General features: G+C 53.5%; 1 protein-coding gene across 1 annotated transcript; it reads left to right on the top strand.

Moving 5' to 3' along the window:
• Positions 1–2,647, top strand: LOC103080426 (cytoplasmic tRNA 2-thiolation protein 1). Its single transcript, XM_007472243.1, is given in 3 exon segments — positions 1–542; positions 2,027–2,506; positions 2,509–2,647. Coding segments are annotated over 3 exon segments (1,041 nt in total). The 5' UTR covers positions 1–34; the 3' UTR covers positions 2,562–2,647.
• Positions 2,648–14,184: the final 11,537 nt, after the last annotated feature.

Below are 14,184 nucleotides of genomic sequence, written 5' to 3'. Positions count from 1 at the left end.
GAAGCCGACCCTCCCGCCTCGCCCGGTCACCGCGATGCCCGCCCCGCAGTGCGCCTCCTGCCACAAGGCGCGAGCCGCCCTCCGCCGTCCGCGCTCGGGCCAGGCGCTGTGCACCACCTGCTTCTGCACCGCCTTCGAGGCCGAGGTGCTGCACACGGTGGTCGCGGGCCGCCTGCTGCCGCCCGGCGCCGTGGTGGCCGTGGGCGCCTCGGGCGGCAAGGACTCCACTGTGCTGGCGCACGTGCTGCGCGAGCTGGCCCCGCGCCTGGGCATCTCGCTGCACCTCGTGGCCGTGGACGAGGGCATCGGCGGCTACCGGGACGCGGCGCTGGCGGCCGTGCGGCGGCAAGCAGCACGCTGGGAGCTCCCGCTCACCGTCGTGGCCTACGCAGAGCTCTTCGGGGGCTGGACGATGGACGCTGTGGCCCGCAGCACGGCCGGCTCCGGCCGCAGCCGCTCCTGTTGCACCTTCTGCGGGGTGCTGCGACGCCGGGCGCTAGAGGAAGGGGCGCGCCGCGTGGGAGCCACGCACGTCGTGACGGGTGAGCGCAGGCGCGGCACAGAGGGGCGCGGTGGGAGGAATGGGCGCATGCGCGGGCGAGGGGCGGACACTGTAAGCCCACTGAGGCGCATGCCCCAGAGGTGTAAAGGAGACTGCGTATATCCTAATTGGAGACGCTAAAAAAGGAGGAGGGGCTGTGCATGCACACTGAAGGTTCGCAGTATGTGCGTGTCCTAAGGTTGGGCATGGTAAGCTTTTGAGTCACTGCCATCGTCTTTGTACACACACGGTGGCAAATAGAGGGGTGACAGGGTACTCTCTAGGGGCTAGGGCTGTGGTTCTCTGCACTTTTTTTTTATGACATTGTGTCCCTTGTCACAAAAGGAGGGGTATGAAGGGGCATCTCCCAGCAGAAGCATCTGTAGTCTGAACGCAACTGTGTCCTTTTCTCTATTCGCTTCTCCTCTTTGATAACACTTTCTCTGTACCAAACAAATAATTTGTACCAAATTGGTAATTACCAAATACCAATTATTTGTACCAAACAAATAATTGTTGACCGTTTATTGTGTGCCAGATGCAAGCTATATGGCCTAGAACAAACTACCTAACCTTGGTTTCCTCTTTTATATAATGGGGATATTAATACTATCTAGGACCTAGAGTTACTGGGAATTGGATGAATTATGGGAATTACGTATGAAGCACTTAGACAAGACACTGAGAAACGGTAAACATATAAACGTTTGCCGTTATGATGATGCACAAGACAGTCTCTGCTCCTGTCCGTTTCTCACATATGTAATTATAACCTGATTATAATTATTCCCTGTGCCACTAAGGAAAATGACACAGGAGGACCTAGTGAAGGGAGAAACGTGGGGATTAAGGAAGCGTTTCCTGAGTGAGCGGAGACCTGAAGCCGAGTGGGTAACGAGGTGAAGGACAAAACGGGGGTGGGAGAGGTTCTGAGCAGAGGAAACTGCTTATGCAAAGGCCCTGAGGGGGGAAAGTATGGCCGACCTGAGAAGCCGTAAGACCGGTGTTTTACTATAGACTCAAGTATAAGATGACAAGTTGCAGAATAAGTAGAGATTCAGCTTCAAATTTATGGTGACTGTTGTGTAACTATGCACTTACTTTCTCCCTGGTCCTTCTAAATACCATAATCTGCATTCCCAGAGGCACTTGCGTCAACAGCCCACTTGAGCATCTCCATCAAATGCCATTTTGACGTCTGTGCGGTCTGGGCTACTCTTCACTAAGACTGCGATTATATCTGCAGCGCAAAGCAGTTTTACTCACTACCTGAAAGGGCACCGGGCGCAGAGCCTGGTTTGCAATGAGAGGGGGGCAAATGAGGGCATCCCCAGTTGCCCCACGGGAGCCTGGTGTGTTCCCCTCTCCTTTCTCGCGGGGCCCACCCGCAGCCTCCCCCCGGCCGCCCACGGTACCGCGGGGTCTCCTCCCGCGGCCCCGCCGGCGCCCGCGCCGCCTCCTCACCGGCTCGCGTCTCTCCCCCAGGACACAACGCCGACGACATGGCGGAGACGGTGCTCATGAACTTCCTGCGGGGCGACGCGGGCCGGCTGGCGCGGGGCGGGGCCCTGGGCTCTCCGGGGGAGGGGCGCGCGCTGCCGCGCTGCCGCCCGCTGCAGCTCGCCTCGCAGAAGGAGGTGGTGCTGTACGCGCGCTTCCGCCGCCTGGACTACTTCTGCGAGGAGTGCGTGTACGCGCCCGAGGCCTTCCGCGGCCGCGCGCGCGACCTGCTCAAGCTGCTGGAGGCGGCGCGGCCGTCGGCCGTGCTGGACCTCGTGCACTCGGCCGAGCGCCTGGCGCTGGCCCCGGCCGCGCGGCCCCCGCCCCCCGGCGCCTGCTCCCGCTGCGGGGCGCTGGCCAGCCGCGCGCTCTGCCAGGCCTGCGCCCTCCTGGAAGGCCTGAACCGCGGCCGGCCCCGCCTGGCCATCGGCAAGGGCCGCCGGGGGCTGGGCGAGGAGGGGCCGCCGGGGCGCCACAGCCGTCCGGACCCCCGACTTCGGAGCCCATCCCCGGCTTCTAGAGACTGCAGTTCGCCGCTGGGATCCGACGACGTGGCAGTGCGGGGCCGCCTGTAAACGACACTGTGAAGGAACCCGAGTTACCTTAGCCCGGGCTTCGGTGTGAGGTTGGGAAGGGGTCGAACCCCTTACCTGTGGTCCTGCAGAAGCTGGGGCTCTGGGCTCCTGGGGCTGCGGAGGACTCCTGGGTGTCTGGGGGACCCCTGGGCCTCAGAGAGGAGAGAACTAAACAACTTTCCATTCCTGAGCGACTGGGAACTAGGGGGCCTCTTGCCTGTACCTCTGTGGGGTTCTGGGCGTGCTCAGATAGTCCTAACCCTTCTTGAGCGCCTACTGTGTGCCTCTGATGTTTCATGTTTGCCTGTAGTGGGATACGCGAAACCATGTAACTTGATGGGCACGTCAGTTACAGCAATCGTGATGCTTCTGTGTGAGCGCTGTGTACAGGGCAGGCGCTGGATCATCTCATTTCATCCTCACCACGATCTCATTGGCTGTAGCCTGAGCCCCATAACTGCCCTGAGATCACCTCGCTGGAGCCCCAACTCGGGGCTCACCCCCAGGTCTGCCCGGGGCTCCTCAAGACGGTGTATTTAGCCCTTACCCCCCTCTCCCCACCCACCACCACCTGAATCTCTGTGTGATGGGTGGGGAGCCGCTGGGTGAGCTCCCCAGACCTCAGATTTCTGGAGGCAGAGCTGGGTGAACCTGGGTCAGTGACTTAACCTCTCTGGTCTTCCATTTCCTCCTCTGAGAATGGAATCAAAGCCTCCTAGCAAAGCAGTGTTGTGAATATTTGATAAAGCACTCAATAATGGTGTCTAACTTCGTTGTTCACATTAAAGTTTGGCCCCCCGGGGGGCTCTGGGTTGCAGGGTTGCCTCCCTGCCGGTCCAGACAGGTGTGAGGCTCAGAAACTTCCTGCCTGACCCCTGGGGAGATTTGGTGTCCTCAGTCCCACCTCCAAGCTGTGCTGGGCTGGTTCCTTATCAGGAGTGCCCTCCTTTCCCATCTTCTGGCTCACATCCTCCAGGGGCCTCCTGGAAGCATCCCTGATTCTCTCCTCCCACCTTGCCCAGCCCAGGACATTAGGACTCTCCCAAACCCCAGCCCCTGGGTCCTGTCCTCCAGCCATCCACACTCTTTGGGGCTCGCTTTTCCTAATTAGATTGGGCTGGAAAGCAGGGACCAGAGGCCCCACCTCCTCCGTGAGTTAATTGAGCATCAGGATAATTATTCATTCGACAAACGTTTATTGAGCACCTCATCTGTGGCCCATGTGCCAAGTGCTAGGAATACTACAGTGAGCAAAAGACAAAAGCCCCTGCCCCCATGAAGTTCACAATCTGGGAGAAACAGACAATAAGTCAATAAAAATGAAATGTCAGATAGTGATTAATGCAACAAATAAAAATAAGCAGGATAAAGAGAGAGGGAGATAGCAAGAGCCAGTGTCCATAGGGGTCAGGGCAAGGCCTCTTTGAGGAGGTGGCATTTGAGCCGAGACCCGAATAAAGCAAAGGAGTGAATTATAAAGCCATCTTGGGGGAGAGCTTTCCAGGCAGAGGGAACTGCTGATGCAAAAGCACAGAGGTGGGAATAAAGTTGGTAAGTCCAGGGAACAGCAAGGAAGTGTGGTCAGGGCAGAGTGGGCAGGGAGAAGAAAAGCCAGAGTTGAGATCAGGTGGTAGCCGGGGCTGGTCCTGCAACATCTCGCAGAGGCAGGAGCCCATCTCCGTTTTCTAAAAATCCCTGCAGCAGCGGTGGAGAGAACGGGCTCTAGGGGGCGCAAGATGATCACGGTCAATTGGAATGATTCTAGCGCACCGGGCACTGCGGAACTCTCCTTCCTTGCGTTCTGATCCCCAATTTTACAAAGGGTAAATTTTTGACTCAGAGAGGTGAAGTGACTTTCCCAAGGTCACACAGCAGCGAGTCAGTGAAGGAGCTAGGACTCTTGAACCTTTTTGCTATGCCGCCTGCTGGAAGCAAGAGGACCTGGGCCCTTGTTGCAGGTCGGCCACTGATTCACCCTGTGGTCTTGGGCAAGGGACTTTTCTGTAACCGAGTTTCTCCCGTCACACCTTCACACCTTCACACCAGGAGGTGGGTGGTTGGTTAGATTTTTGTTGTGGTTTAGAGTAGCACTATCCAATAGGAATATAATGCGATCCATATGTGTAATTTGGGGGGGAGGGGAAAATTTAATAATGTATTTTATTTGACCCCCTAGATCCAAAATATTACTATTTTAACATGTAATCAATATTTTAAAACCTTGAGGATGGGACTTCCTGGTGGCTCAGTGGTTAAGAATCCGCCTGCCAATGCAGGGGACACGGTTTTATCCCTGGTCTGGGAAGATCCCACATGCCGCGGAGCCTGCGCCACAACTACTGAGCCTGCGCTCTAGAGCCTCCGAACTACAGCTACTGAAGCCCACGCGCCTAGAACCGGTGCTCCGCAACAAGAGAAGCCACAGAAATGAGAAGCCCGCGCACCACAACGAAGAGTAGACCAGAGAAAGCCCGCGCCCAGCAACGAAGACCCAACACAGCCAAAAATAAATAAATTAATTAAAACCTTGAGGATATTTTACCTTTTTTTGGTACTAAGTTTTCAAAATCCGGTGTGCGTGTTACACTTACAACCCGTCTCTACTCAGATTCATCCAGAGTTCTGTGGCAAATGTGACAAGAGGGCCTCGAGTGGGAGCTGGGGAAAATGCTGTTCTCAGCTCCAACCACAAGGGGGTCACTGTGACCACACCTTGCATTGGGTGGCCATTGACGGAAGAGCAAAGTCTTTCTTTCCGCTTCCTGGCTGGGGAGCTTTGCTCTCTCCTCCCACCTCCCCACCGGTCCCCCTGGCCTGAGCCAGCCTCCAAGGGCGAGAGACACAGTCTGGCAGAAACCTGAAGGTCCCCTATGAACACTGGAAACCTTCCATGACCTCAAGATCCATGTGTACATTCATTCATTCATTCGTTCATTCATTCTGCAAATATTTATTGAGCACTCAATTTGTGACAGCAATGAACAAAACAGAAACCTGCCCTCATGGGAGAGGCCAAAAATGGAGGAAAATAAGAAGAATATCTAGTGTGTCAGATGGTGATAAATTGACTAATCGGAGGATGGGAAGCATGCCACACATTTAAGTAGGGTGGATACGGCAGACCTCGAGGAAAAGATGACATCTGAGCAGAGACCCACACAAGGTGAGGCAGTGGGCTCTGCACATTTGTGGGAAGGGCGATGCTGGCCAGGGAACAGCGTGTGCACACGCCCAGGGAGGCAGGCGAGTGGTGGAGCAGGTAACTGGAGGAGAGAGGTAAGAGGGGCCAGACTGCATGGGCGCAGCTGTGATTTTGAGGTGGAAGCCACGGAGATTTTGGAGCAGAGGAGTGATAAAGGATCATCCCTTTATTCACGAAGCCAACATTTGCTGGCACCTCCCAGGAGCCAGGCCCTGCACGGGGCACTGAGGAAACAGAGCTGGGTGAGCCCCAGTCCCTGCCCTCAGTGGGGGAGGCGGCACGGACCGACACTGGCAAATCAAGACCCAAAGGGATACGTGTCACGGCGGGGGTTAGTAAGGGCACGGGGGAGCCCAGAGGTGGGGCGACCAACTTAGCGTGGGGCGTCACAGAACGCTTTCTGAAGGAGGTGGTGTTTAAACCAGGCCCCAGAAGATGAGTAAGAATGAGCACGGGGAAAAGGGTGGAGGAGGACGAGTGCACCTGCGGCCCAGAGAACAGCAGGTGGAAAGGCCTGCAGGGAAGGACACACCGTGAACCGGGCGGAATGGCTGTTTCTGGTGCAGGACCCCTGGGTAGGAGCTGGCAGCGTCCCCCCACCCCCACCCCCAAGGGGGTCAGAATGCCGTTGCACAAGGCAGATTTCCCGCTGGGGTGATGGGGCACCAGGAAGGTTTTAGAGCACACAGGCCTCACCCCGGGTGTCAGAAAGAGCCTTCTGGGTCTGTGTCCAGGAGGACTGTGGGGTGGGGTTGGGGGAGGGGGACTTAAAGTCCAAGAGGCCAGAGAGAAGCCAAAACCATAAGGGGGTGGGAATGGTGGGAACAGAGATGAGGGCTATTTAAGAAGTCTGGAAATCCTACTAAACTCTAGGGTGTGCTTTGTAAGTATTAAGAGCTCCTGCCTAAACCCCCAAAACTGTAAATACAAGAGAAACCTCTCCTAAACAGGCTGACTAAAAATAAAGATGTTTGCCACTTAGGCAGATGGCTGTGGTGAACATGGCCGAGTCTTTCTGAGGGAGAGAGTCGTGGTAAACAAGGAGGGTGCGGCACGGGTGTTGCCCAGGCAAGAAGCCTAGTCATCATGGAGCAGGGCTTTGGCTGAGGCGGAGGTCAGGAGATTTTGGAGCAGAGGAGTGATAAAGGATCATCCCTTTATTCACGAAGCCAACATTTGCTGGCCCTGCACGGGGCACTGGGGAAACAGAGCTGGGTGAGCCCCAGTCCCTGCCCTCAGTGGGCTCTCTGTCTGGGAGCCCATGGGCCTTGGTGAATGCAGCCCTTACCTAAACACAAGGGGTCCTTTATACTTATCGAATGTCTGTGAAAGGACCAGGACTGATGAGGCAGGAATCCCCACGCCTTAAGGTACCATCCCCTGGAGTCAGAAGCATTCTTCCCTGCAAGGATTTGGAACCCAATCTCAGAAAGATGGGTTCTGTGTGTGCTCTCCCAGGGCTGGGTAATTAGAGATTCCTGTCAGGTCTGAAGGTGTAGACGCATTGGGTGCAGAGATTCTGGGGAGAGGAGGGCTCTCAACAATCTCATTCTCATTCAGCCTGTTTGCATAGAGCCCCTGCACATGCCAGGTACCAGAGTGGGCTCCAGGGATTCAGCAGTGAACACCTTAGACAATGTCCCTGCCCTCATGAAGTCTCAGTCTGAGTGAGAGAAATGTTTCTTCATTCCATAAATGTTTACTGAGCACCTACTATGTGCCAGGGAACAGAAGCCAAGAAAGCAGGCAAAACCCCCCGCCCTGTCAGAGATGGCACTCAAGTTGTGGGAGATAGACTACACAGAAAAGGAGATAAATAAAACACGAGGGACATCCAATGGTGATAAATGCCATAGAGGAAAAACAACAACAACAATAAAAAAGGAAGCAAACACATAAAGCAATTATAGATTGAAATGAGGCATAGAAAGGAAACCAACAAGGGGCTGAGATAGAAACTGGAAGGGAATGTTTACTCTAGAGAAGGTGATCATGGGCAGAGGGATGGGACGCGTGTCCCAGGCAGAGGGAACAGCAAAGACGGGCCCTGAGGTGGGAAGGCACCTACCATGTCAAGAAAGTCAAGGAAGTCCAGGGGGTCTGAGGCACAGTGCATGACAGAATGGTGAGGCTGGAGAGGCGGACATAAAGCCAGACACAGAGTGCCTTGGAGGTGTTTAGGTTTTATTACAATTGCAGTGGGAAATCACAGATGGGCTTTAAGCGGGGTCTAATATGACACTCTTTTATATTTTAAGAACACATTGGCTGCCCAGTGGAGAATGCACTTAGCGTGGGGTAGGAGTGGGGGCAGGTGGGAACGGGGTTGAATGTGGAAGCAGGGAGACTAGCTTGGATGTTCTTGCACCTGTCCAGGTGAGATATAAGGGCAGCTTGGACATGGGTGAGTGAGAGGAAGTAAATGGGTGGATTCAGTGTCTATTTTGGCACCAAGGTGACATGAATTGCCAAAGTAGGAAGTGGGAGTGAGGGAGGGATCAAGGACCACTCCCAGCTTTTGACAGAAGCAACTGGGGAGATGACGGTGTCACCACCAACAAAGGGAAATAAGTGATTGATGGTGGAGATGGAGGGAGGTGGGGCAGAGATGTTCGTTGGCTGTCGACGAGGCATCAGGGACGCCCAGGTGTGTATGCAGAAGCTGCCTGGCATGTAGCAGATTCAGGTGCTGACTCAGAGCCATCTAAGAGATTACCCAGAGAGAGTTTGGGTAATCAAAGAGACACATGAAATCAGCAGCAGAGGACAATGGAGTCAGATGGACTGGGCTTCCAATCCAAGCTCCACCACTTGCTTGTTGGGCAACTGACCTCATTTCTCTCAGTTTCCCCATCTGTAGAATGGGTGTGATTGTGTGCACCTCACAGGGCCAATGGGGGAATTAAGCAAGACGCGACACTTAGGAGGTACTAGAGAAATTGCCAACCAAGAGCTGATGGGGGACAGAAGACAAAGGTGAGGGTCTGTTGGTTGTTTTGTTTGTTTTGTTTTTTGTTTTGGCAGCCTGCGGGATCTTAGTTCCCTGACCAGGGATCGAACCCATGCCCCCTGCAGTGGAAGGGTGGAGTCCTAACCACTGGACAGCCAGGAAATTCCCAAGGTGAGGGTCCATTTGCACATACTAGAAACATTCTTTGCACGAACTCTCAGACGCTGGGGCTGTTCCAGGAGACGAGGATCCAGCAGAGAACTCCCCGCCCTCGATGGCATGGAGACAGATTTGGAGACAGAATGGCAGATGACCCAGGTTCCAATCCCGGCTAATGCCGTTTGCACAAGTGACTTCTGCCTGAGACCCAGTTTCCTCATCTCTAACACGGTACTAACCCTAACCCTAACCCTAACCCTAACCTCATAAAGCTCTTGTGAGGATTAAATGTGATAATGTATGGAAAGTCCTTGACATCCTGCCAGATTTGTATTATAAATGGAGATAGAGACAGGCATTTGCTGACAGGGAGTCAGGAGCCCCCAGGAGACGACCCCCTGGCTTCACAGTCCCTCAGCCTCCAGGTGGCCGGAGACCACCTCCCCCATCACCCATTCCCACGGGTACACCCTGGCCACTACCTCCATCAGAAGAGCTCCACCTCTAAAACCACAAAATCCCACGTCCCACTCCCTGACCACAGCCTCCCATATGCTTCCAGAGCTCTGCCATGCCTGTTCTTTGACCGCAAAGACACCCTGACACTGTCTGTGCAGCCCTCCCTCCACCAAGGCCCTTCTTTCTGCACTTCCTTTACCCCTACATTCCGCCCCTTTACCACACCCCCTCCCACTGTCCTTTGCTGGAGGAAAACAAAGCAAAATCATCCAGCTGCTCAGAGGGCACCTCTTTAAATTCCTGATCACCAACCTCACCTGGGAACCTGCTAGCCGTCCTCCCCTCCGCAGCCAGGTGCCCATGGAGATGAGTTGGCCTGGGCCTCCTCGTCTCCCTGGCCCAGCCCTCCCTCCACTTCTGGCCACCCGACCCACACCCCACCTGCAAACTCCCCCACCCTTCTCCCTTCCTGAGCAAGGGAAGGGGTGTCTTTCCTTTGGTATGGGGCTAATCCCACCACTCGGCTGGGCAGTTGCACCATCCACGCCTTTGTTTTCGGGCAACCCTGAGGTTGTTAAGAGCTCTTTGCCTGGGTTTGTATCATGGTGCCACCACTCAGCTTTGTGTAACCTTGGATGGGCGTCTCCACTTCTCCTTCTGCACGTGGAGAATAATAAGTGTACCTTTCTCACCAGACCCTGGGAAGGGTTGGATGAGTTAACTTACGAAAAATGCGTTAAGACAGTGTTGGACAAACAAATTAGTGCTCAGATGCAACTGAGGCTCAGATCACCTCGGGAGACCATAGAGAGGATTCGTAGAGTCCAGGAGTTTGTACGCTTCCTCCTGCGCTTACCAGCTGGATGACCCTGGACAAGCCATTTCCCCCTTCCCCCAGCCTCCGTTTCTCAGACTGTAAAATGGGCCCAAGATAGTCCCTAGCCCATGGAGCCCGGACTTTCCACGACCTCACCGCCCTCATTTCCTTCTATTTTCTTCCCTGGCTCATGCTGCACCAGCCACACTGGCCTCCTCACTGGTCCCCAGACACATCAGACCTCCTTCCACCTCAGGGCCTTTGCACATGCTGCTCTCTCTGTCTGGAACAGTCTTCCCCCAGTATCCCTGACAATCTGCAGGTCTTTGCTCAAAGATGCCCTCAGTCAGGCCTTCCCCGGACACTGACCTCCTCCTTAGCACTTAGCACTCATAACTTGTAATAGTATACATTGTGTTTATTTAACTTTCTTTTGCTTGGTTGCCTTTCCTTCCACAATGGAAGCATCAGGAGGGTAGGGATCTCCGTCTATTTTGTTTATTGCTATATCCTCAGCAATTAGAACCGTGCCTGATACCTAGTAGGTGCTCAAGAAATATTTGTTGAATGGAAGGAAGGATAGGGAGAAAGGGAGAGAGGAAGGGAGGGAGGGAAGGAGGAATGAAAGAAGCTAACCCACATAGAGAAGTTACCTGGATACACAAATTGTGGCTTATCCATACGGTGTTGTATGATCCAGCCTTTAAAAGGAAGGAAGTTCTGGGCTTCCTTGGTGGCGCAGTGGTTGAGAGTCCGCCTGCCGATGCAGGGGACACGGGTTCGTGCCCCGGCCCGGGAAGATCCCACAAGCCGCGGAGCGGCTGGGCCCGTGAGCCGTGGCCGCCGAGCCTGCGTGTCCGGAGCCTGTGCTCCACAACGGGAGAGGCCCCAACAGTGAGAGGCCTGAGTACTGTAAAAACAAAAAACAAAAAACAAAAACAAAAAAAATAAAAATGTTTTAAGGGACTTCCCTGGTGGTGCAATGATTAAGAATCCACCTGCCAGTGCAGGGGACATGGGTATGATCCCTGATCCTGGAAGATCCCACATGCCGCGGAGCAACTAAGCCCGTGCGCTACAACTACTGAGCCTGCGCTCTAGAGCCCGTGGGTCACAACTACTGAAGCCCACACGCCTAGAGCCTGTGGTCCGCAACAAGAGAAGCCACCGCAATGAGAAGCCCGTGCACCGCAACAAAGGGTAGCCCCTGCTCGCCGCAACTAGAGAAAAGCCCGAGCACATCAACGAAGACCCAACACAGCCAAAAATAAATGAATAAATAGTTATTTTTAAAAATGTTTTAAATGGTAAGTTTTATGTTATGTATTTATTATATTTATGTATTTATTGTTATGTATGTATTATACTACACCACAATAAAAAATTTTATTTTTAAGAAAGGTTTGAACATTAAAAAAAAAAACAGAAAGAAGAATATAACACAGCACCTGGCTGAACCAAGACCTAGTACATGTGTGGGTTTTGTTTTTGTTTTTTGACAATTTAAAGCTGGAAATTCATTTTTTTTAACTTTTAATTTTGTATTGGAGTATAGTTGATTAACAGTGTTGTGTTACAATGTTCATTGCAGCTCTATTTACAGTAGCCAGGACATGGAAGCGACCTAAGTGTCCATCAACAGACGAATGGATAAAGAAGATGTGGCACATATATACAATGGACTATTGCTCAGCCATAAAAAGAAACGAAATTGAGCTATTTGTAGTGAGGTGGTCGGACCTAGAGTCTGTCATACAGAGTGAAGTAAGTCAGAAAGAGAAAAACAAATACCGTATGCTAACACATATATATGGAATCTTAAATAAATAAATAAATAAAAAGGTCATGAAGAACCGAGGGGCAGGACGGTAATAAAGATGCAGACCTACTAGAGAACGGACTTGAGGATACGGGGAGGGGGAAGGGTAAGCTGGGACAAAGTGAGAGAGTGGCATGGACCAAATGTAAAATAGCTAGCTAGTGGAAAGCAGCCGCATAGCACAGGAAGGTCAGCTCAGTGCTTTGTGACCACCTAGAGGGGTGGGATAGGGAGGGTGGGAGAGAGGGAGACACAAGAGGGAAGAGATATGGGAACATATGTGTATGTATAACTGATTCACTGTGTTATAATGCAGAAACTAACACACCACTGTAAAGCGATTATACTCCAATAAAGATGTTTAAAACAAACAACAACAAAAATGTTGTGTTAGTTTAAGGTGTACAGCAAAGTGACCCAGTTATACATATACAGGTATTTTCAAATTCTTTTCCCATTTAGATTGTTTTATAATATTGAGGCGCGGTACCCAGCTTAGACAGACCGCCCACTGGAAACACTGTCCCCTCCCCTGGGGCTTCATCAGGCCCTTCAACAGTGCCACCCCTTCCCACCCCCCACCCCCATTAGAGCGCAAATCACACCAGACTGAGTTTCCTGTTGCCTCTTAGGCCTTTCCTGCCAGACCGTGAGTTTCTTGAAGGCAAGGACTGTGGCCATATGTTCATTCATTCATTCATCATCAAATATTTTTTGAGGACCCCTGTCATGGCAAACAATACTGTGGTGGGTGGAGTAGGGAGCAAAGCAGCCCAGAGTGGAGTCTGACGGGAGGGGAATGAGGAGAATGAATAGCCTGGCAGTGACGCTGAGGGAACTAGGGGCTGGAACGGGGAGGATAAGGCAGTTAACTGAGCCCTATTTGTGGTTGCATCCCCAGCACTTTTTTCTTGCTCTCCCTGGGGTTTGCCGGGGGCCTTGTGCTCAAGCTGAGTGTTCTTTCTAGGATGAGGGAGATCTCAGGTTTACCTAAGCCTTCTAGCTCAGCCGAGGGTCCCCATGAGTCCCCCAAATCACAGCTTTCTGCTCAAATGGAGGGGGGCAGGGCTTGCGCTTACCAGGAATTTGTTTTGTTGTTAATTCTTTATTTTGAAATAATGATAGACTCACAGGGAGCTGCGCAGAGATTACAGGGTCCCAATACCCTTTCCCCAGCTTCCCCCAGTCCTGACAGCTCAGATAACTGCAGTCCAAAATCAGAGTCGGGAAATCGACGAGGGTACCATGCTATTGACCAGACTACAGGTCTCATTCGGCGTTCATTGTTTACGTGCATCTATTTGCCTGTGCACGTATGTGCACGTGTGTTTCTGTGTAATTTTACCCCAAGTGCAGATCCGTGTAACCGCAATGGCATCAAGATGCAGAACTGAATGCTCACAGAGCAGCTGCCTGTGCCACCCCACGCCTTCAGAGGGGTTTCTGTTTGTGCATCTCGCCCTTCTGGTTTACCAGGGCCTGAGCCAAGACCTTCAGTTCAAAGCAGCGAGGGCCCTCGGCAGAGCCAGTTCACGGGAAACAGACACGCACAGGGGGCTAGGTGGGCATGTGGATTCAGAGGCACAGAGGGACTCCCCAGGGGCAGAGACCAGCCCAGGGGGAAAGGGGAGGAAAGTGGTTTGGGAGCAAAGCCCCGGGGTTGGTGAGGGATGGAGAGTGCAGAGACGTGGCCTCTGGAGTCGCTGCGTGGCCTTCCGGATGGGCTGCCCAAGCCCAGAGACAGATGCAGTCATTCGGGAATTTAAGAGGCTGGGGGAGGGGCTGAGGCCAGCTAGCCCTGCCCAAAGTTAGGATGAGTCCCCCAAACCCAGGCTCTCCTCTGTCTGCCTGGAACCATTCCCACCTGTCCCCCTCTCTCTGGGTCCCTGCATCCCACTCTCCCCTGACCTCTCTGCAGAGCCTGAGTTGGGGGGCACAAGTTCTGCCCTGAGCCCCCGCCCTCACTCCCTGCCGGGGCCCTTGCTCCCGCACCCTTCAGGACTGTGTGGACCACAGAGTGAGAAAGCCTAGGAGACAGGACCACCTGGCACCAGTTGCCTCCAGCACCTCCGGTCTCCTGCCGGCTCCCCACCCCCACCCCCTTCTCTCTCCCTCTGCGGCTGTGTGTCCTCAGTGTCCCCCCCTTCCTCCATCTCCCCCCT

The sequence above is a fragment of the Lipotes vexillifer genome, unplaced genomic scaffold, assembly GCF_000442215.2.
Source record: "Lipotes vexillifer unplaced genomic scaffold, Lipotes_vexillifer_v1.1 scaffold802, whole genome shotgun sequence".
Taxonomy (NCBI): domain Eukaryota; kingdom Metazoa; phylum Chordata; class Mammalia; order Artiodactyla; family Lipotidae; genus Lipotes; species Lipotes vexillifer.
This window is presented reverse-complemented; position numbering and strand designations above follow the sequence as displayed.